General features: G+C 41.3%; 1 protein-coding gene across 1 annotated transcript in view; it reads right to left on the reverse strand.

Moving 5' to 3' along the window:
* PEX12 (peroxin-12) overlaps positions 1-24,266 on the reverse strand; it is a 70,810-nt gene that overhangs the window by 41,137 nt on the left and 5,407 nt on the right. The window contains exon 3 of the mRNA XM_088958975.1: positions 16,855-17,003. Coding sequence (XP_088815101.1) covers positions 16,855-17,003 — 149 coding nt within the window. The remainder of the gene's footprint in view (positions 1-16,854; positions 17,004-24,266) is intronic.

Below are 24,266 nucleotides of genomic sequence, written 5' to 3' on the forward strand. Positions count from 1 at the left end.
GGTAAATGGTTTTGAATTTTTATATGGTTGAGATGGAAAAACAACACGATGATGTTTTGCTAATTCACAAGATTCACACTTAAAACACGAATGATTTTTATTCATGAATAACTTGGGAAATAGATGCTTTAAATATTGAAAGCTAGGATGTCCTAACCGATAATGCCATAACAAAACTTCACTGTCACTAGAAACCGAGATAGAGCTGAAACAAGTTTGTCGGTCTTGCCTTAAAAAGGTTGATCCTTTATTAAAGAGGTAGAGGCCACCATCCAGTTTAGCACCCCCAATCATCTTCCCTGAGGTTAAATCCTGAAATTCACAACAAGAAGACCAAAAATTAACCTGACAATTATGACCAAGAGTTAGTTTGCTGACAGATAAAGATTGTATGATAGGTTAGGAACATGTAGAACATCTTTAAGATTTAGAGAAGGAGAAATAGACACAGTTCCTTTCCCAGCAACAGTAGCAAAGGAACCATCTGTAATTTTAACCTTTTGATTCCCTGCACAGGGTGTATATAAAGAGAAGAACTGTGAAGTGCCGGTCATATGATCAGTGGCACTTGAATCTAATATCCGGGAGCCATTAGATTTGGTACAAGCAATGGCTGCAGTTAAAAAATTACCTGACTGGGCTAGAGAGCAAGATGGGTTAGAGTTTCTTAACGATTGAGATTGAAACATTTTATACAAGGGCTCTATTTGTTCTTTTGTGAAAGGAAGAGACTTCGAGGATGATTGCTGCCTAGGATCCGAATTGCGTACTTGAAGCGCGCGGACATCTCCCCCTGACTTGTTGTCACTGTCTGGTTTTTTCTTCTAACTTGTTGGTTTCCCGTGTAGCTTCCAGCAGGTTTCCCGAGTATGTCATGGCTTTTTACAGTGATCACACCAAGGTCTTTGCTTTCCTCCTCGTTTATCTCCATCTACGTCTGCACCTCGGGCCACAAGAGCGGACCCTTCATTCTCAGTTTTTGTTTCATTAACATTCTTCAACATCACTTGCCGCCGTGCTTCTTCTCTACACACTTCTGAAAAAACTTATCTTATAGTAGGCAAGGGCTTTCGCCCTAAGATACATCCCCAAACCTCATTGAGTTTTTTATTCAAACCAGCCAAGAAGACAAAGACCCGACCTCTTTCTATCTTCTTTTTGTACCAAGCACTGTCACTCAGACTTTCCCATTCTTCTTCAAATAAATCCAGCTCCTGCCAAACAACCATCATCTCAATATAATAAGCAGTTATGTCACACTTACCTTGCTGCATCTTCCACATTCGGGTATTTAGTTCGAACAGTTGTGAATGATTGTCCAAATATGAATAGGTTTCCCTGACAGCTTCCCACACATCATGAGCAGTCGGCAGAAATATGAATGGTTTTCCAACCACAAGATCCATAGAGTTGATCAGCCAGGCGGTAACCATAGAATTTTCAGAACGCCACTACCTGTACTTTGGATCATCAGTGGCTGGTGGTTTTACTTCACCATTCAAATAGCCGAGTTTCCCTTTGCTGTCGATCACCAACCGCACAGACTGAGACCGCTCAAGATAATTCTTTCCATTCAATTTGTGAATGGTAACCTGAAGAGAATTCTCAGAGAGAGAGATGGTCGTTGATTGAATACCTCCCTCCAAAGATGTCACACCACTGGTAGCATCCGAAGAGGCTGAACCAGAGCCAACCATGGCAGCCTTGAAATTCATGATCGGACCCTAAAGCTCTGATACCATGTGGAAAAATAAAGACGAAGAGAAGAAGAAATGAAGAGGGAGAGAAAAAGAAATACTTCTGTATTGATAGTGTGTTGATAAAACATGTTGAGCATACAACTTAAATAAGAAAAGATAGGAGAGACAAACCCCTAGGATCTCTCTCAATTTCTCCTAGAATCTCTCTCAATTAGGGATTGATTAAATCTTTCCCTTAATCCTAGGATATGACTTTCCTAATTTTATTCAAATCTAATCTTTCTTAAATTTATTCAAATCTGTAATCAATAAAATCAAATCTTTCTAAATTTGCAGCAAATCATATATTTCTTAATTTGCCGCAAATCATATCTTGTTGACAAGGAGAGATGGTGTGAAATGCAGTCAGTTGTACACTTTCTTTTCCCTTTGTGAAGTGCAATGGGAAGATCAAGGTCAGTGGGATCAGTTGCAACAACAGTGTTAGGTACAAGAACATTATCATTAGGAATAATAACAGGCATAGGCTCAAGGGGAATACTTCGAATTGTATCTGTTGAATCTGGAGCTTTGGAAGGACTGATGGAGAGTGGTGCGGGTTGAGTATGTGTGGAGTCAACCATCGTTTGTCGGCGTTGATATTTCTATGAGGTTGCCCATAGTGGCTTAGGTAATGGAATTGATGGAGGTGCTAATGGAACTAATGGAGGCACAAAGGAAACAGGAAGAGGAACAGACTGTGAGTTCTCCTCCCCAAGACTCTCCCCCTTAGGAGAACCACTCGAGAAAAAGAAGGTGGGTTCAAAAAAGGTAACATCCATAGAAACAAATTTGCTCATTGACATCGGGTCATAACAACAATACCCCTTTTGGTTCTGAGCATACCCAAAAGAAAACACATTTCTTAGCCTTAGGATCCAATTTCTTGCGATGGGGGCCAAGAATGTGAACAAATGAAATACAACCAAAAACCCTTAGAGGTAATGTGAAACATCTCTCAATCTGGAAAAATGAGGCTGAATGGCACCTTAAACCCCAAAGTTCGTGAAGGAACATGGTTAATCAAGTGCACAGTTGTAAAAACTACATCTCCCTAGAAATGTACAAGAATTGAAGCACATATCATAAGACTTCTCACCACCTCCACAATGTGTTTATTTTTCCTCTATGCTACTCCATTCTATTGCAGTGTATGTGCACAACTGCTCTGATGAATTACACCATGCTCCAAAAAATATGGGGTTAAGTCTTTCTCGAAATACTCTCTAGCATTATCTGATCTAAAAGCCTTAGCTTTCATTCCAAATTGTGTGAGAACCATCTGGTAAAACTGTTGTACAAAGTTAGGAACCTCATTACGGAATCTCATCAAATATATCCAAGAATACCGTGTATAATCATCCACAAACAAGAGAAAAATAATGGTATCTACCTATGGAATGAATATGATATGACCCCATGCATTAGTGTGAACAACATCAAAAGCAAAAGCACTTCTTTTGACAATGTTTTCCCAACTGACAACTCTCACACTCTAAGGTAGATAACTAGATAGACTCAAATAACTTCGGAAACAAAAATTTTAAAACACCAAAAGAAAGATGCCCCAACCGGTTATGCCAAAGCATAATCTGACTCATTGACTTTGATCCACTACTACTACTGCTACTAACATGGTGGTTCTGATGTCTTGGAATCTCATCCAGAAGGTAGACTTCATTCACCTCACGACCATTCCCAATCATCTTCTTTGACTCCAGATCCTACAAAACACAATTACTAGGAATATAAGTCACTGAACAATTCAAATTTTTTGTCAAAGAACTAATAGAAAGTAGGTTGGTATGAAGTCTAGGGACATGTAGGACAGAAGATAAGATAATATCATTGGTCATTCTAACTGTCCCCTTCCCAGCAATTGGATTATGGGAACCATCTACTGTAGAGACTTTGTCTCTACTATAGCACAACTGATAAGAATTGAAAAGGGTAGGAACATTAGTCATGTGCCCAGATGCTCCTGAGTCTATAATCTAGGGAGGTCCCTCCTTACTTGAGGTGGATGCAAGATTTGCAATTGCATATGAACTACCTGTATGAGCAAAAGAAGTGGTGTAGTTGGCTCCTACACTCTGTTGTCCATCTGAAAGGCTAGAACTAGTTGTATCTTTCTTAATCATAAGTTGTCCAAACCTTTCCAATTCTGTTCTCACTGCTGCTACTACAATGGATTCCCAATTAGTTTGGGAAAGAGGGGCCGAAGAGTCTCCTGTAGTGGTCACATTTGCATTTCCCTTCTTGTTCTTGATTTGAGCAGGCATAAGATGTGGATGGAGCTTCCAACAAGTATCTCTGGTATGCTTAGGCTTCTTATAGTAATCACACACCAAGTCCTTATCCTCTCTCCTAGTCTCACTGCTCCCCCTGTCTCCATTCAGCTAAGGTTTAGTTGTACTAACCATAGCCAATTGGTCAATCCCGAGCTGTCTTAGCATGGCATTCCTCTTGCTTTCCTCTCCAGAAACAAATAAGCTTGAGAGAGTGTCACACTCTTCCTAGAAAGGATATGTTGCCTAGCAATGTTGAATTCAAGGTTCAACCCTACCAAGAACTCAAAAACCCTCTTTTCCTCTACCGGTTTTTGATAAGTTGCTACATCATTGACACTTACCCACACCATAGTTTCTAAGTGATCTATCTCCTACCAAAGGGTTTTCAACATGGAGAAATACATGGCAAGGGGTTTGTTTCCCTGTTTTATACTAATCACCTGATTCCTTAGCTAATAGGCTTTGGCTACATTTTGTTTCTGAGAATAGGTTTCAGTTATTCCATCCGAAATCTCCTTTGCAGTATTAGCCCATAGAAAACTTTTGCCAATGTGAGGTAACATAGAATTACACAACCAAGACATCACCATGCAATTCTCCTGTACCCTTCGAAAGGAATCTATATCTGGTTTCCTCTCCTCCCTAGTGATGTACCCTAATTTCCTGCGGGCACCAATGGCCATCTTGTCTGATTGTGCCCATTCTAAATAATTTGTACCATCAAGTTTTACTGTAGTAATGATTCTAGATTAAAAAATATCACTACTACCTCCAACACCTAGTCCCATGGTACCGGTGGATTTCAGCTTGGTACACCAACTCTCCATCTTGCTTCAAACAGTTCAATAGTCCGAAAGAAAAAGGTTGAGAGCCTCCAAGAACAATTTAAAACCACACACACAAGAACAAACCTTTTTGGGAAAAGAAAACCCTAATCAGAGAGAAATCTCTCTCATCCCAGCATCTTCCAATAGAGAGAAGAGTGAATCGCCCACTCCAGGAGGCCCAAAAAGGTCCAACGTTACCTGTGCACCCAAGATCAAATAAAAAACAAAGAGTCTAGTTTTTCTAGGACTCTTCTCCATACTCCAGTTATTCCTGATTTTGATGCCAAAACATAGATCACCTTCCTGATGACTAGATCTCACAAAAAAATCCAAGAATTGGGCAATATATAGCAGATTGATCAGCCCTTTGTTAATTCATGCAGTCGACCGATCTAGGGCTGCATGAGAATGCTTCAAGAACCCTAGTCGAAGCTTTGATACCAAGTAGAAATCTGCTGAAATAAAAAATATGAAAGAAAAGAATGTTTTCTTGAAGAGAGGAGGAAGAGAGAAGAAAAGAGAAGAAGAGATCTTGAGAAGAAAGAGAGCAATAATCTGGCCACCCCCTTCACTTATTATTTATATTAAAAATATAAGATGAGTACAAAGACTACTGTGCTCTTATAGGGCGGAAAAACATAAAACAGCATGTAAAAGACTCAAAAAACTAATAAAATTTGGACTCACAAAACTGCTGTGGTCCCCACATACTATCTAACAACTAACATAACACAATTACTCTTAAAACAACACAAAACTAACTAATCTTCAAAAATTAGGAAAGAGTAGAAAAAACCCTCCCAAACACCCCCACCCACCATTACTTAGGGCCCTTCCTTCTTTCCCCTCGACCACTGAATCCAATATCACCCTCAATATCTGAGATTAGTCTCTCCACCTCTGATCTTTTCTTTTTTTTTTCCTACTTTTATCTATCTCAGCACTTCTCAAACACTCTCTATTTTCCTTCTTCTGTTCCAATTTTGTAGGGGTAACCTCCATTTGCTCTTTTTCCTCTTTATAATCCTCCAAGAGAGCACAAGTCCACTCCTAAATTCTCTCTAATTCTTCTTCCTGCTTCCTTTTCAATAAAAACTCCCCGTCCTCTTCTCCACAACCCTTAACCCCAATACCACTTTCCCCTCCCTTGGCTATTCCTGCTGGTTCAGAAGCTGAAGTACCTATTTCAGGCATAGGACCCTTGTTAGTATCAGAAAACAAATCCACAGGCATACCTGAATCAAAGGGAACCAGAAGAGTGGGAACAAGAGCAAAAGGTGCTGGCGGAGGCATCGAATCTAGGCCTGGTCCCCCTGTCTGATTGATCTTTGGAAGTTGTCTAGGTTCAATCAAATCAGTGTTAACCAATGCAGCCGAAGCTACCATTAAAGGTTGCCCCCCAATCGGTGACTCTGCATGGAACGACAGTAATGAGTTCTGACCCTTCAAATAGATATCCTGCGCATGTTGCAGTCCAAGGGTGGGTTTGTCTATTGCAGTAGATGTACCCTGTGCAACTTCTGTAAAAGCAGTTGAGCCCATCAAGACCTTGTGTGAAGTACAAACTGGGGGGGGGGGAGGGAAATGCCACTTGAATCCCTGTCATTGAACCACAAACGTCTTCCTCTAGGAACAACAATTCAGTGTTTAAACTGTCATCTTCGAATAAGTCCTTTGTTTGAGAAAGGTCGATACTGCCAAGGCTCAACGTATCCTCAGTTTCAAAATCAGAGCACTCCTCATCAGATGAAAACTTCAAGTCAAGTTTCTCTAGATCGCTTCTTTTGACACAACGAGGATTATGATGATCTGAAGATGATTACTGAGACTTTTTCACCCGGAAACCATTGTAGGGAGCTAGACGTCTGAGCGGGAGCCTTCAAATCGTCGGCCAGGGGAGGGTTATTTGCAGAGCTCAAAGAGCTTGAGGAAGATGATAGATGGTTTTTGTCGTCTACCTTAGGCCTAACCCCAGTCATGTGATTCTTTAAAGGCTCATGCGCCTTTTTAAGTGACTGGGTCGGGCCCGCTGACACTGGTCCATTTGGGCCTTTACCAACGCTTAGGTCCCCCAAAATAGAAAGTCCAATAGATGACACAGGCCCACATATTCTTTTTTGGGCCAAAACTGGGTTTAACCCTCTTCCAACTTGGTTCAACGGTTCACCCACCACTGCTATTTCCCTACTCGGTTTGTCTAAAGTGCGCTTACCCCGATCTTGAGGAGAAGAGCAATTTGAAAATTCCAAACAACAATCCTTGGCGCCAGAAGCAACCACCTGAGCAAACGATCTCGTGGATGTCAGCCCTGTTCCTTGACACTTGCCATTTTGACCTTCCAATCTGCCGAAATCTTTTGGAAATCCTAAAGGCTGCCTATCCATTTTTGTGAAAGTATCAACTTTCTCTGAGTACACCAACCCCAACCTGCCACGTAACTCTAGTAATTCTGTCCTCTCATCTTCAACCTGTTGAGCCTCCCTCCACAGATCAACTTCAATGGAGAAGGCCAACCACACTGGAAAAAAAAACCCATCAACATTAATAGTTATCTTTCTGGGTATATCTTCAGGCTTAACTCCACTCAACAACAAGGCTGCTAATCGTAGGTCTCCCCAAAACTCTCCATCAAGACAGGCACCACATAACACTGCAATGGAGGCTGCTATCTCATGATTCCAAAGGTGGAAAGGCAACCCAATCACTCGGATAACCACACCATCTTCAACTGAAAAAAGCTTTGAGTTTGAAGGAGACCACTTAAACAAAGTAAAAGAACCTAAAGCATCTTGAAAACTCAGAGCTTCAACTTCGACCAGATTTTCAACAAGATCAAGAAGAGCCTTATAATTGTCAAAGGGGGTTCTTAGGTTCAATTTTTGTATTAACAAATCAGCAACTTTCCTCCATTCCAAGATTGGACTATTGGTTTCTAACACCAGCATTGTCCTCCCAACGTTCTTTCCTTACATTAACAGTCATTGTGGGGATGTTCTCACAGTGTGCCATAACAAACAGATTCTTCTTTTGCTCCTCAGCTGCGGTCTTCCAGAGAACCCCTCCTGCTGCTTTATCTTCCCCTTTTCTCCTAAAGGTAAGAAAGGTCTTCAACACTGTGACAACCTCCTTCCATCCTTGACTATTTTTTCCTTGAGGAAAGCAGACCATTTGCTTCTTACCTTTAGAAAAGAATTCAGACAAAGTAATGTATGATCCTTTAGAGTTCCTTTTACATTCCATCAAGTATCTTCTTCTTGTCTCCAAGGACCTTTCCTGCCTGCTTAGTTTCTTACCTTTAGTTGCTGCCTTCGACACAAACTCCATGAGCCATTCAACCATCTCATGTCCTTGAACCAAGGTCATAGCCTTCTTCATTTCTCGAATCTTTAGGCTAGGGTGTTCCTTAATCTTCAACTCCTCAAAGAGAAAATCTTTAGCTTCTATTCTCAAGGATTTCCTCCATCGTGCAATCTCCACAAAGCCTCTGCTCTCCATTCAGCTTACTTCGTCTAATGTTTAATGTTTTGATGCTCTATTGTTATGATTCCCCTGTTACATTGATTGACCTCATCTAAAAGAAGGATTCAATCTGGCACTTAAGGCCCTAGCCTCTCTGATCTGATACTGATAGCTAAGTCTTCATCACTGACTACACCTCTCACTTACCCAGTTGAACAGTAACAAGGAATCTCACTCAAATAACGAGTCCAAAGAATCAACCGACAGAATCCTCAACTACCTAAAGAAGTTCCCATGGGCTGGTTTACTTTTCTAGAAGAATGGTCACTTGAAGAGTGAGGGAGGAAACTTGGTCACATGGAGAAGCAAGAAACTGAATGTTGTGGCGAGGTCTAGTGCTAAAGCTGTATATAGAACAATGTCCCATGGAGTGGCTGAAGTTATGTGAATAAAGAACTTGTTGAATGAGTTGGTATTTCTTGTTGATGGCCCCATATCCTTGTATTGTGATAACAAAGTTGCTATCAACATTGTTGCCAACCCAATGCTTCATGATAGAACTAAACATATTGAGGTTGACAAGCATTTTATTAGGGAAAAATTATAAATGGGGAAGTGTGCACTCCATATGTCAGTTCCACAAATCAACTTGTAGACATCTTTACCAAGGGATTACATCATCTGCGACACAATGATTTATGTGACAAGATGGGCATGATTGATATCTATGTCCCAACTTGAGGGGGAGTGTTGAAATCAGTTATAGCAAGAAGCTCTTAGTTTTTTATTTATTTTTTTGCTCTTTAGTGTCATAGGGGAACTCTTGTAATTTCCCTTATTTTTATTATTGTTGGAATAATGTTAAAATAACTTAGTTGCAGTTGTTAGGGCCTGTTTGGCTAATTAAAGTGATTTTTTATTTCTGTTATGTCTGTTATTGTACTCAAGGGCACAAGGGTCTTTTCCCTTGTTATTTCTGTCGCCCTATATATAGTAAAATAAGCACTAGCGCCGTCAGTACTGTTACATTGCAAACCTTCTCTCTTTCTCTCCTCTCTTCTCTTCCCTTCTCTTCTCTTCTCTCCTCTTCCACTTATCTCTAGCCGACTACACTGTCAAGATGGTATCAGAGCGGGAATGCTGATTAAAAGAGAGTAGATCGATCAACCCTACTGTCAAGAGAAGATCGATCAACCCAAAGAACAGATCGAACAGACTAGCAGAAAGGAAATCTGATTATGGACTACAGAATAGCTACGACTGGTACAGTTCTCCCTATTTTTTCTCTTCTTTACTCTCCTTGGTCACGTGCCGAGTGAAAACCTTATGAATCTGGGGCGGCTGAATGCTGTCGAACTTGTGTAACCCTAGTTTTCTTGGATAGTGTGATCCTGTTCATGTGTTAAGACAACTGTAGGTCAATGCTGACCTGTCTTCTCAATGGTTTGAGTTGACTATTAGTAAGAAGGATCTCTCCTGCTGATTAGTGGCTGTTAGACATTCTGGAATTCTGGTAGGTGGGGACTGATAAAACTATACAGGTCTGAAACTGCCGAATATTACCTCAATTTTGTCCAGAATTTGGTACTGTTTGTGCTCAATCTGGTTGGTAAACCCGAGTGTGTGGGTGTGAACTGAGTAGAGCATTGTTTTGTGGAGTAAGGAGGGGTCCTAAGTCCGGTGTGTGGGACTGGTTAACTGCTTGACCATGTCGACTGAGAATTCTGCTACTTCAGAGATCTCAGGGAGCCACAATGGAGTGAGTGGGGGAATGGATATGAGCTTTCCCATGGCTGTCATTCCCTTTCATGGTCTGAATTACCTTGTGTGGTTTAGGGGGATAAAACTCTACACTGCTAGGGGGCAAATAGGATACATCAATGGGAGAGTAAATGAACCAAAGTATGGAAGTGCTGAGCATGATAGGTAAAACCAAGAGAATAGTATGGTGATGTCTTGGCTCTTGGTTTCAATGCTGCCACAAGTAAGGAAGACTTTTATGTGGGCTGAAACTGCTTGTGAGATATGGGAACAAGCGAAGTCCACTTATTCAGAACAGAGACACTATGCCAAGATATATCAACTACAAGCTGAATCTTCTACTTGCAAGCAGGGGGAGAGGAGTCTCTCGATGTACTATTCTGATTTGACATCAATATGGAAAGAACTTGATCACTATCAGAATGTGAATTGGAAGTGTGATGAAGATGCAAAGGCCTATAAGTCACTTGTATCACAGCAACGCGTGTTTGCCTTCCTCCTAGGGCTGAATCCGTCATATGAGTCCATCAGGGTACAGATCTTGGGTAGTAAAGACTTGCCATCAGTCCAGGAGGTGTATGCCTTGGTGTAGTCAGAATAAAGCAGAAGAAGTGTGATGAATGGTGTAGAAGGGGATTCAGTTGCCCTAGCGGTCCGGGGAAATTCAGATACAAATGTCAGAGGTGGCTTTAAAAGGGGTGACACTAAGAAAAAGTCAAAAGATAAAAGCAAGCTTTGATGCACTCACTGCCAGAAGACACGACACACTAAAGATACATGCTGGGATCTCCATGGAAAACCTAAATGGGCACAGGATTTGGGTAAGAAGTCAGCACTGGATCATGGCAAGAAACCAGGCCAGTAGAATCAAAAAAGGTATAACTCAGCTAATATGGCATTGACAGAGACTAGTCCTTCCGTAACTCAGGAGAGACATCCCGGTTTTGACCCTAAGGAAGATATTATCATCTCCTTCCGTGAACATTTGGAATTGTATGGTAGGACTCTCCGCCAGGTGGATTCTGGGCCTACTCCTATCTCATTTGCGTCTACATCAGGTAATGCCACAACCTTCTATGTGTCATCTCATACTACTAATTCACTTTGGATTATTGACTCCGGAGCCACAAATCACATGACCGGTAAGTCAAATTTGTTCCAGACATATAACCTTCTCTCTGGGAGAGATAAGGTAAGACTGGCTGATGGTTCTTTTTCTACCATAGCTGGCCGAGGCACCATATCTCTCCCACTTGGCCTCACTCTTCCTAATGTCTTGCATGTTCCGAAATTACCTATTAATTTGTTGTCCATTAGTAGTTTTACTCACTCTTTGAACTGCTCAGTCACATTTTTTCCGTCTTCATGTGTGTTTCAGGATTTGACCTCGGGGAAGATGATTGGTAGAGGAAGCATGGTGGATGGTCTCTATGTGTTTTAGAACAATGCTGGTCTAGTGGCGACTGAGTCCACAAGTTCGTCGAGTGAGAGTCAGGCCTATTTATGGCATAGTCGTTTAGGTCATCTTTCTTTTGAGTCATTAAAAGTTATGTTCCCAAAGTTGTTTGAGTCCTTGTCAGTGAGTTAGTTACAGTGTCAAACTTGTCAGTTGAGTAAGCATTGTAGAAGTTGTTTACCTTAGAGAAATAAAAGATCTGAATTTCCATTTCATATTGTTTATTCTGATGTTTGGGGCCCTGTTACTCTACCTACTGCGGTTGGCTATAAGTATTTTGTTACTTTGATTGATGATTATTCTCGATACACTTGGGTTTACCCTATGCGATCTCGAGATGAAGTGCCACAAATTGTGAAAGATTTTCAACGCATGGTGTTCACTCAGTTCCAAACGGAAATTCATAATTTCCAGTCGGACAATGCAAAGGAATATTTCCATAGTGATCTCACGAAGTTCTTTGTTTCGAGTGGGTCACTTCAGCAAAGCTCTTATGCCAGGACACCCCAACAAAATGGTGTGGCTGAACGAAAAAATCGTCACCTTCTTGAAGTTGCTCGTGGTCTTGCTGATTCATATGAATGTGCCAAAACAGTTCTGGATCGATGCAGTATTGTGTGCGACATATATCATCAATCGCATGCCCTCTCAGCTACTAGAGTATAAGGCCCCACATCAGCTCTTGTTCCCTATAGCCCCGCTGTCCACCATTCCGATGCGTGTTTTTGGGTGTCATTGTTTTGTCCACAACCTGTCACCTACTCGTGGTAAACTTGACCCTCGGGCTATTCCTTGTGTTTTTCTTGGTTACTTTTCATCTCAAAAGGGGTATCGTTGCTATGATCCCATTGCCCGCAAGTACTATGTTTCCATTGATGTCTCATTTTTTGAGAGTCAACTGTTCTTCTTGGTTTCTCCTCAGGGGGAGAGCAGGGTTGAGGAGAAACAGACGACGACTCAGATTCAACTACCTCCTTTACCCAATCCTCCTCCGTTCCGAGTTTTTCATCGTCGCCATAAGAGCCAATTGAGTTCAAGAGCCGTGGAGCCGGACACTATGCAACCAACATCATCGGATTCACCCGAGGCAGATCCATCTCATCAACCAGGTACACTTGCTCCCATTGCTCCTTTAAATGTTGATTCACCTGTCCCCAATGATCTTAATATTCCTATTGCTAAGAGAAAGGGTGTTAGATCTTGTACCATTAATCATCCTATCTCTAACTTTGTGTCCTATGAGCATGTTTCACCTTCATACCGTGCCTTTCTCTCTTCTGTGGATAGTGTTCCCATCCCTAAGACCGTGGCAGAAGCTTTGTCAAAACCTGAATGGACAGATGCAATGCAGGAAGAAATTGATGCCTTACACAAAAATGGCACGTGGGAGTTGGTAGATCTTCCTGAGAGGAAGGAACCAGTGGGGTGCAAGTGGGTGTTCACAGTGAAACACAAAGCTGATGGAACTGTTGAAAGGTACAAGGCTAGACTGGTAGCAAGAGGCTTCACACAGGTATATAGAGTGGACTATGCAGAGACTTTTGCCCCAGTAGCGAAGATGAACTCCATCTGGATTCTCCTTTCCTTGGCAACAAATCTTGACTGGGATCTTCACCAATTGGACATCAAGAATGCCTTCTTGAATGGTGACTTGGAAGAGGAGGTGTACATGACCCAACCCCCAGGGTTCTGTGCCAAAGGCAGTGAACAAAAGGTGTGCAGGTTGAAAAGGTCCTTATATGGGTTGAAACAATCACCTCGGGCTTGGTTTAGTAAGTTCCATTTAGTAGTATCATACCCTGTTTGTAAAAAGAGGTGAAGGTAAAATTGCAGCTCTTATTGTGTATGTGGATGACATAGTGATCACAGGAGATTGGGAGGCTGAAATCCAAAGACTAAAAAAATTCTTAGCCACTAAATTTGAGGTGAAGGATCTAGGCCCCTTACGATACTTTCTTGGAATTGAAGTTGCCCGCTCTCACAAGGGCATCTTTATTTCCCAACGGAAGTATGTACTAGATCTACTAGAAGATACAGGCAAGTTGGGGGTAAAACCATCTGATTCACCTATTGAACCTAATCACCATTTGGGAGACAATCAGGGAGAGTTTTTGAAAGATGTAAAGATGTTCTAGAGACTCGTGGGGAGACTTCTGTATTTGTCTATGACCAGGCTTGATATTGCCTATGCAGTGGGTGTCCTTAGTCAATTCATGCACAGCCCGATGACAACTCACTTTGAGGCTGCAGAGAGGATCTTGAGATATCTCAAGAAGTTTCCTGGAGCTGGTTTGTTGTTTTAGAAACACAGTCACTTAAAAGTGGAAGTATATACTGATGCAGATTGGGCAGGAGCAGTCAATGACCGAAAGTCTACCAGTGGTTATTGTGCTTTTGTAGGAGGAAACCTTGTCACATGGAGAAGCAAAAAACAAAGTGTGGTGGCTAGATCCAGTGCTGAAGCAGAGTATAGAGCGATGGCTCATGGGGTTGCGGAAATCTGTTAGGTGAACTGGGTTTCGCAGTAAACAATCCTACGTCACTCTACTGTGACAATAAAGTTGCAATCAATATTGCTACTAATCCAGTTCTGCATGATAGGACGAAACACATTGAAGTGGACAAGCATTTTATCAGAGAGAAACTTGAAAGTGGAGAAGTGTGCACACCATATGTCAGCTCGGAAGAGCAACTTGCAGATATCTTCACCAAAGGTCTTCATCATGTGCGGCACAAAGATTTGTGTGACAAGTTGGGCATGATTGACATCTATGCTCCAACTTGAGGGGGAGTGTTGGAATAATGTTAAAATAACTTAGTTGCAGTTGTTAGGGCCTGTTTGGCTAATTAAAGTGTTTTTTTATTTTGTTTTTTATTTCTGTTATGTCTGTTATTGTACTCAGGGGCACAAGGGTCTTTTCCCTTGTTATTTTTGTTGCCCTATATATAGTAAAATAAACAATGGCGCCGTCAGTACTGTTACATTGCAAACCTTCTCTCTTTCTCTCCTCTCTTCTCTTCCCTTCTCTTCTCTTCTCTCCTCTTCCACTTATCTCTGACCGGCTACACTGTCAAGAATTATTAGTTGGGTCGCCCTAATATAAAAGCTAATAGCTGGCACTGCCAGCCATAAGTTTGAATCCAAATTTTTTCTTCTCTCTTCTCTCTTCCTCTTCTCCCTTCCTCTTCTCCCTTCCTCCTCTCTTCCTCTCCTTTGATATCTCTAGCCTAGAAAACAATTTCCACAACATATCTCCATTTCCATTGGTACTGACATGAAATATTACTGGAATTGATATATTCCCCAGTAAAAATTAATGGCTCCATGTGGAGTATACGAGATGGTATTATAACATAATGAGTTGGAAATAATATTGCAACTCTATGGAGTACTAGTATGTATTATTGCATGCCTAATGGACACCATGAACACTTTGAGCTAGCTTGAATTTCTCTTTGGACATGATGTTAAATCTTAGTTCTTATTTCTGTAATGGATTATGCGGTCAAATTGTTAGAATTGTTTGTACTTTCTATAAGGGCAGCCCAATGAATGAGGGTCCCGCCAATGCGGGGTTTGGGGAGGGGCAGATGTATGATACCCCTGCACATACAGAGAGTCTGTTTCCAAGATTTGAAACCTGGTCACCCAAGTCACAATGGAGCAACCCAACCATTGTGCCAAGGTCCACCCTCAATCGTTTGCACTTTCTATAAGTTTATGGGACAACTTCGTAGTGTATTATTTTCTCTATTAACCTTAGTTTAAAAGGCTTTGTTTGATCATTTGGAACAAGATAATAATCTAAAAGGGTGTAACTGTGCTTCTTTTATCATTTCATAAAATATCACCGTATATTTCCACATATTTCACAATGTTTCAACCATATCTATAATTTTAACAATATTTTTATATAACATTCCCAACATTTCCAACATGTTACATATATTTGGATGATCAATATTTCCACCAATACCGACATTTTAAACTTTGATCTGCATTTCCTGCTTGATTATTCATAAGAAACAGCAAAATAATGGGACAAAAGGAAATGCACTTCTTTTGGTTCAAGCTCTAGGCCATTAAATTCAAGTCAATCTGATCAATAAATAAATTCAAATTAATTTGTGCACAAATTTTTATACTGAAAAAGGAGGCTATATGTACTTGAAAAAAAAAAGGAGGAAAAATTCAAAATAATACATTGAAAATTTTCTTGAGTTCAATTTTCGATTGCTAATTGATTATTTATATTTCATTTAAGGCTGAATAGCTTTCCATGGAGACACACCAGCATCCCAAACAGTATGAATAGGCTATAGGAAGATCGACAAGATAGTATGAATAGATTTCAGCAGAGAAGCCAAAGTGGCTCAAGGAGATAAACCAGAATCCCAAACATTTATTATCATTCCATAATTACTTACCAATACCTTGTGCAGTTATGCTATAAGTTCATGAGCCTTACATTTCCTACCCCCTATCCACTTCGATCCTTACTCTTGCAAACTATTCCCCACTTCACCAGGTTTATCCTTCTTCCAGTCTTCAACCCTCTTTTCTAGGTTCATTGATATTGAATCAATTGAACGCACTTCTAACACTTGTTCTACTTTTGGAAGACCTGCGTTATATCACCAGATCTTGATTTTTCATATATAAATGTAACTAATGTATCTCATGGATCTCCTCTTGGGCCAAGTAAAATGTGACACAGAAGACTCTGGGGTTATTTAGACTCCACTAAACAATTGGCTTAGCAGTTAGCACAATTAATCTTCCAATTGATTAATCAGTAGCAAACTCTTCCAAATAACCAGAACCACCAACCCACACTTTTTCCTTTCCTTTTTTTTTTCTTTATCAATAACAGTCAGCATTTTAATAAGAGTTATGACAATATGTTTTACATGTATACACGTGCCAAGGCACCCCAAGTTTTGGTAGCAGTAGTCAGCTTAATTTAAGGGTTAACCCTATTGTACATCACATTCTTTAATTCAGTCAATAATTTTGGGTCAGCTACTGTTACCCACACTTTTCTTCTTTCCTTCTTGTTGTGTTAATTAAACTGAAATATTTGAACAAATGACTAGGAAGATGCCGGACAAGAGTTGCAACAGCATTAACCTATCTGTAATGCATTATCCATAAAAGAAAATGGAAACGAAAGGAAATGCATGAACTTCCAAGGATTATAAGAACAAAAATATGGTTTGTCCAAGGATTCAAGAGTATGTCACACCACAAATAAATGAAAATGAATTTAGATTCCCTTTCAATAAGGGCCAAAAATTAAGTTGATAAAAGCACAAGGTACCAGAAATGCAACTGAGAGAACTTTTTGGTGCTTTTCTAATCCAGAGTGGCGGAGTCTATCACCAGAGTCCATTTGAGTATAGTCTTTGTTTACTGCAATCTTTACTGCCCTCCTTCGTAATCCATAGAGAGCTTCTGAAAAGGAGGCATCTGATAACAAATAGAATATGGAGAACTTATTAATAAAAAAAAGTGAAACTTCTTCCAACTTATAAAAGACATGTGCAGCTTTCATCTTGAGTCTTGCCTCAAAGCTAGGCCTGTGGGAAAGAACTCAAGGTGCAGCTATAGAGGCTCATGCCTAGTGTTACAAAAACATTATTAGATCGAAGGCCTGCCCTAACATCAAGTGAAAATGAAATTCATGTCATACTACAAAGATTGAAAAGATCAATATTTTATTCATTTTTTATACTTTGCTTAATTTACCTCCACATTAACTATGCCTAATGTATAGTTATCTTAAGCTAACTAAGAAAAACCTACTAGAGATATATCTAATGTTAAGAGCTTCTCTAGTAGACATCAACCACTTTGGATCCATCAAGCTGGTAGACATCCATTCAACCATTTTGGAATTAAAATAAATGATATACACAACATGTGATTTATAATTTAGCAATCAAAGAAAAAAAACATGACAGTTTTATTATTTATGTTAGTGGTGTTAGTGAAGGGGTATTTCGGTCTTTGTACTTGTTGAGAATGTTGATGTGTACTGTTATGTTAGTTCGAGTGCTTCTTACTTAAAGAAGGGCACTTAAGTCTTTTCTAATAAGTTAATAATATAATAACAGGTCTGGCCGAATCTAGGGAAATGATCTTTCTCTAATTCGAACCAGCCTTTCTCTATTTGCTCTCTTTTCTCTCTTCTTCTTTCCTCTCCTACTTGCTGTTTACTTTACTTTACAGTCAACGAACAAAACAGAATTCTAGGGCAGGTCAAACTTCAACATGGTATCAGAGCAAGGTTCAACAAATCAGACTTGCTAGAATTCTGTCTTCTGCGCATTCGAATTAGGGTTTCTCTTGGGTTTCTCAGCTGTGAGTTGGAGACTGGGAAAAGGGCTGAAAAGGAGTGATCGCCCTCTTCCCTAAGAGGTTCCTATGCCTCCGATTGTGTCGTTGGTGATTGGTTGCTGTGGTTTCTAAGCCCTAGTTAGGGCTGGTACGTGTGGTGCAATGGTGTCTCAGCCCTTCGTGTGGTTGGCCTTCAGGCGATGAGGTAAAGTTTTTTTTATGCATATTTTCTGTTATGGAATACATGAGAGGTGTAGTACAGTTCGCATGATGGGTTTTCGATTGCAGTATGCTAGGGTTTATGCTAGGGTTTATTCTGGTTTGTGTGTGATTCAAAGGGCAATAGTGTCTACTTAATGGTGAAACTTCCTGTAGCTGTGGATTAGGGTTTGTGGTGTTACAAGTGTGGTTTTCAGCATTTGATATCGCTGAAATCAGTGTGTAGACTTCGGTGAGTAGGGGTCGTGGTGTTGCAGTTTTTAGCATTTAATACTGCTGAAATCAGTGTGCAGATTTCGGTGAGTAGTGGTGTTGCAGTTCTCAGCATTTATTACTGTTGAAATCAGTGTGCAGATTTCGGTGAAGTGTCTGTGTGTAGTGTGCAGTGTGTAGTGCTCATAATTCAGTGCTCAGAATTCAGTGATAAGGGAGTTCGGCGATGGTAGATAACAGTGATAGTAAACCCAGTGTCATGATCTCTACTGACTACCTGAATGTCCAAATGACCTCCATTAAACTGAATGGAGAGAATTATGTCCCTTGGGCCAAGTCTGTAGAGGTTTTTCTGAAGGCAAAGAAGAAAGTGAAGCATATAAGAGAGGAGAAACCCCCCGCTAATTCTCAGGAGTATGAAGACTGGGAACAAGAAGATGCACAGATCATTACATGGTTGTGGAACAGTATGGAACCCAAAATCAGTGTGAACTTTATGTTTCTTGACACAACCAAAGAGGTGTGGGATCATGCTAAGAAACTGTATTCAGGCCAGGACAATACCACTAGGGTATATCAACTGTATCAGGAATACTTCAATCTGCAACAGGGAAGTCAGAGCCTTGAGGAGTACTATGCCAGTGTGAGGAGTATCCGTAATGAGTTAAATGTCTATCATCCTCTCACTTCTGATGTCAAAGTTCAACAACAACAACAAGAGCAGCTTGATGTGACATGGTTTCTGGTGGGGCTGAAGTCTGAGTATGAACCAGTACGAGCTCGATACTAGGGGAATCTGCTCTTCCATCTTTAGAGGAGGTGTTTGCTCGTCTTCGGAGGGCTTCCATTGGATCTATGGATTCTAATGTCTCCGATAAATCAGCATTTGTAGTGTCGAGAGGTCAAGGTGGCAGAAGTAGGGCTCGAGGAGCCCAACCTGGCAGAAGTGGTGGTGGTGGATCTACACATATCCGTGGTGGTGGTCATACTGGAGGCAGAGATTCAGAGGGAGTTCGTGGTAGAGGACGGGGCTCGGGTCCACGGAAGTGTACTCATTGTGGATTGGATGGACATACCATTAACTACTGCTATGACTTATATGGTCCTCCCTCGACGTGGGCCAACCATGCCATGACTAGTGACACCAGTTTCAGCTCTAGACAGGAGAACCAGTCAGCTGACCCGATGCCTTCTACTCCCTCAGATGGTCCAGGCAAGGAGATGGTGAGTGTTCCTCGGGATGAATATGAGAGGTTTGTTCAATCCAAGTCGCAGTAGAACACAACTTCCTTTGCACACTCAAGTATGGCTTGTTTGGCATCCACACCCAACCCCTGGATTATTGACTTTGGAGCCTCCGATCACATGACGGGAATTCCAGGTGTGTTTTCATCTCTCACTCATTGCTCAACATCACAATCTGTTACCCTTGCTAATGGCTCCACATCATCTATCTGTGGTGTTGGTAATGTTGACCTAGACCCTGTATCCCTATCCTCCGTTTTATATGTACCTAAGCTTCCATTTAATCTTATGTCTGTTAGTAAGTTGACCAAGTCCCTTAAGTGCTCCATCACATTTTACCCTTCTATGTGTGTTTTTCAGGATCTCAAGACAGGGATGAAGATTGGTGGAGGGCATGAAGCCAGTGGACTGTATTATCTTGATGGTGATGGACGAATGTCGACGGCCCTTCAGTCATCCATTTCTCCTCTCCAGTGGCATTGTAGATTTGGTCATCCTTCGCTGAAAGTGTTGCAGTCCTTAGTCCCTTCATTGAGTCAACTTTCTGTTTTAGATTGTGAGTCGTGTCAATTTGGGAAACACCATCGTGTTCCCTTTCGTTCTAGGGTCGATAACCGTGTGTCGAGTCTTTTTTCTTTAATTCATTCAGATGTTTGAGGTCCTTATAAAGTGATGTCAGATAATGGATACCGATATTTTGTTATTTTTGTTGATGACTGTTCAAAAATGACGTGACTCTATTTAATGAAAGAAAGAAGTGAATTATTTGCCATATTCCAGAATTTTATGCTGAGATTTGCAATCAATTTGGCGTTCACATCAAAATTTTCCGTTCTGATAATGGACGTGAATACTTGTCTTCATTTTTTCAAGAATACTTGGACCAACATGGCATTATACACCAAACTTCATGTACTTACACTCTGCAACAAAATGGGGTGGCTGAGAGAAAGAACCGCCATCTTGTAGAAATGGCACGCTCCCTCATGCACCACATGAATGTTCCCAAAACCTTTTGGAGCGATGCAATGCTCACCTCTTGTTTCTTAATTAATCGGATGCCCACGTCTATCCTTGATGGTCGTTCTCCTTTTAGTGTCTTATTCCCCAACATGTCTCCGTTTCCGCTTCCTCCTCGGGTATTTGGGTGTGTCTGCTTCGTTCATAATCTGGGTCCCGGGACTTACAAATTAGATGCACGTTCCCTGAAGTGTATCTTCCTTGGCTATTCCCGAACTCAGAAAGGGTACAAGTGTTATCATCCCAGTTCTCGTTGTTCCTTGGTATGTGCTGATGTTACATTCTTCGAGTCTACTCCGTTCTTTGTGGGGTCCGATGCTGCTGCTGCTTCCTCCTCATCACCACCTCCTCTTCCTCTTCCTGTGGCTGATCCACCTCCTCTGATTCCAGTCATGCCTACGTCCTTGCCTCCGGTGCCACCGTCGGTTGACTGTCCACCCATCCATCATGTGTATACACATCGCCCGCGTGTACCGGCTGCAGCTCCTCCAGCTTCATCACCGTCGACAGATCCAGCTCCAACTCTAACACCAGCCTCCGACCTAGATCTTCCTATTGCCTTCCGGAAAGGTAAGCGTACTTGCACCTTTCACTCTATTTCCAATTTTATTTCACTTACCCACCTCTCCGCCTCCCATTGCCAGTTCATCTCTTTGCTATCCTTCGTGGTTGTTCCTAAGGATGTCCAGGAAGCCCTTACCTCTCCAGAGTGGTGTCGTGCTATGGAAGAAGAGCTCTCTGCTCTGCATCATAATCACACTTGGGATCTCACCGCTCTTCCTCCTGGGAAGCAGGCTGTCAGTTGTAAGTGGGTGTATAGTGTTAAGTACTTGCCAGATGGTCGTGTTGAGCGCCTGAAGGCGCGGCTGGTTGCCAAAGGGTACTCCCAAACCTATGGCATTGACTACACAGAGACATTCTCCCCGGTTGCTAAGATAGGGTCAGTTTGTGTCATCATCTCCCTTGCAGCTATGTATGATTGGCCTCTCCATCAACTAGATATCAAAAATGCCTTTTTGCATGGTGATTTGCTCGAGGAGGTCTACATGGAGCAACCACTAGGGTTTGTTGCTCAGAGAGAGGATGGTAAGGTATGCAAACTTAAGAAGGCTATTTATGGACTTAAACAATCCTCTCGAGCATGGTTTGGTAGGTTTAGTGAGGTGGTCAAGAAGTTTGGTATGAAACAGTGCCAAGTTGATCACTCTGTCTTCAATTTTGACTCTTCAGCAGGCAAAATAATATTGGTGGTGTATGTGGATGATATCGTTGTGATTGGGAATGATAAAATGGGCATTGACAGATTGAAGGCATTCCTACAGGAACACTTTCAGACAAAGGACCTTGGCAAGTTGAAATACTTTTTGGGCATAGAGGTAGAAAGATCTAAGCATGGCATTAATTTGTGTCAGAGGAAATATGTGCTTGATTTATTGGAAGAAACAGGGTTGTTGGGTACTAAACCGGCTGAGACACCTATGGAAACAAATACGAGGCTGAGCAGTGATATAGGTGAAGTATTTGAAGACCTTGGCAAATACCGACGACTTGTAGGCAAACTAAACTATCTAACCATTACTCGGCCAGATATTTCATTTGCGGTTAGTGTGGTGAGTCAGTTCATGCAGAAACCTTTGGTCCCACATTAGAATGCAGTGCTAAGGATTGTGATGTATCTGAAAGGAGCTCCTGGTCGTGGTTTGTTGTACAGGAGTGGTGGAAAACTGGTAGTAGAAGGATACACCGATGCTGATTGGGCAGGTTCTATGTCTGATAGACGATCCACCACAGGCTATTGCACCTTTCTGGGGGGTAACCTGGTAACGTGGAAAAGTAAGAAGCAAACAGTTGTGGCAAGAAGCAGTGTAGAAGCAGAATATAGGGCCATGGCACATACTGCTTGTGAATTAGTGTGGCTGAGGAACCTTCTACAGGAGATAGGATATGACATCAATACTCCAATGAAGCTCTATTGTGACAATCAGGCAGTAATTCATATCTCTTCCAATCCGGTGTTTCATGAAAGAACCAAGCACATCGAAGTTGACTGTCATTTTGTGAGAGAGAAGGTGCTGAATGGGGTGATAGAAACTGCATATGTTAGTACGGGAAACCAGTGGGCAGACTTGTTTACAAAAGGTTTGAGTCAGGGGAGAGTGGACTACATATGTAACAAGCTGGGATTATATGATATATACTCACTAGCTTGAGGGGGAGTGCTAGTGGTGTTAGTGAAGGGGTATTTCGGTCTTTGTACTTGTTGAGAATGTTGATGTGTACTATTATGTTAGTTCGAGTGCTTCTTACTTAAAGAAGGGCACTTAAGTCTTTTCTAATAAGTTAATAATATAATAACAGGTCTGGCCGAATCTAGGGAGATGATCTTTCTCTAATTCGAACCAGCCTTTCTCTCTTTGCTCTCTTTTCTCTCTTCTTCTTTCTTCTCCTACTTGATGTTTACTTTACTTTACAGTCAACGAACAAGACAGAATTCTAGGGCAGGTCAAACTTCAACAATGTATACACAAATGATTTATTATAAATCAAAAAGGGGTATGGAAAAAAGAATCACAAGGACACATGACCCTCAAGCAAGGAAGTGGGCTTAAACAGCCTCCTAAAGGACATGCAAAAGAATAAGAATTTACAATCAAGCTGCCCTGGAACATTGAACCCAAAAATAAGTATATAACTAACTTATCAGGATCCTTCCCTTGGCAAGACTAACAACCATCAAGTTAGGGTTTGGCTAGAAGCCAATGATTTGTGCCCTCTCTAATGAAGTGTCTCCAACAACATGGACCTTCCACACTATTACACAACTGGAAAGTGACTAAATAAGGGTCCCTCCACCTCAACAGAATTGAAGCTAAGCAAATACGTCAACCTGGGGCCTTGTAGACTGTAGCAAGCTATATTCTCCACTCGAAAAGAATTAAAAAAAAAAAACGACAATAAAAACAGAGTAACCATGATGATTTTTCCACCATGACCCTTGTAAGTTCCAGCAAGTGCACTATGTTGTCTACAGGTTAGAGAACTTGAAATTATCTGTCATGCTCTCTCTCTCTCTCTCTCTCTCTCTCTCTGAGCAGGTACAGCATGCAAGAACCACTCAAAACAAGAATAGAACCAACCACTTAAAGAGATGGTACGAGGATTAAATTTTGGTTTGATACTTGGTGTGGAGACCAACCACTTAAAGAGAGTTTCCTCACCCATGTTGAGATTGCACAAAATAAAGAATGTTTGGTAGCTGAGGCATGGGAAGGAGATAAAGCAATTTGGTGCCCTGTTTTCAGAAGGAACTTGAATGATTGGGAGGTTGGGCCGTGTTTGGATCTGATGCAGCAAATCTGTGCCATTGTACTTGATATTATGACTAGGGGCAAGCCAATTTGGAAATAGGATAAAGTAGGAAGCTTCACAGTCAGATCATTCTACAACAAACTCACTTATGTGGAGATGGAGGGCTACACAGAAGCTGAAGTGTGGAAAACTGTAGCCCCTCCAAAAGCTGCTTATTTATTATGGGTGGCAGTATTGGACAAATGTTTAAGAGTGGATGCTTTGGCAAGGAGAGGGCTGAGAGTGTTGCCCAGTAGGTGTGTAATGTGTGGAGAAGCTTCAGAAGATTCAGACCATTTGTTTATTCACTGTAGAGTTGCAAGGAGGCTATGTGCAAAGTTTTTGGAG

This window comes from Nelumbo lutea, chromosome 1 (assembly GCF_056320005.1).
Source record: "Nelumbo lutea isolate HS-2025 chromosome 1, American lotus-T2T, whole genome shotgun sequence".
NCBI classification, from domain to species: domain Eukaryota; kingdom Viridiplantae; phylum Streptophyta; class Magnoliopsida; order Proteales; family Nelumbonaceae; genus Nelumbo; species Nelumbo lutea.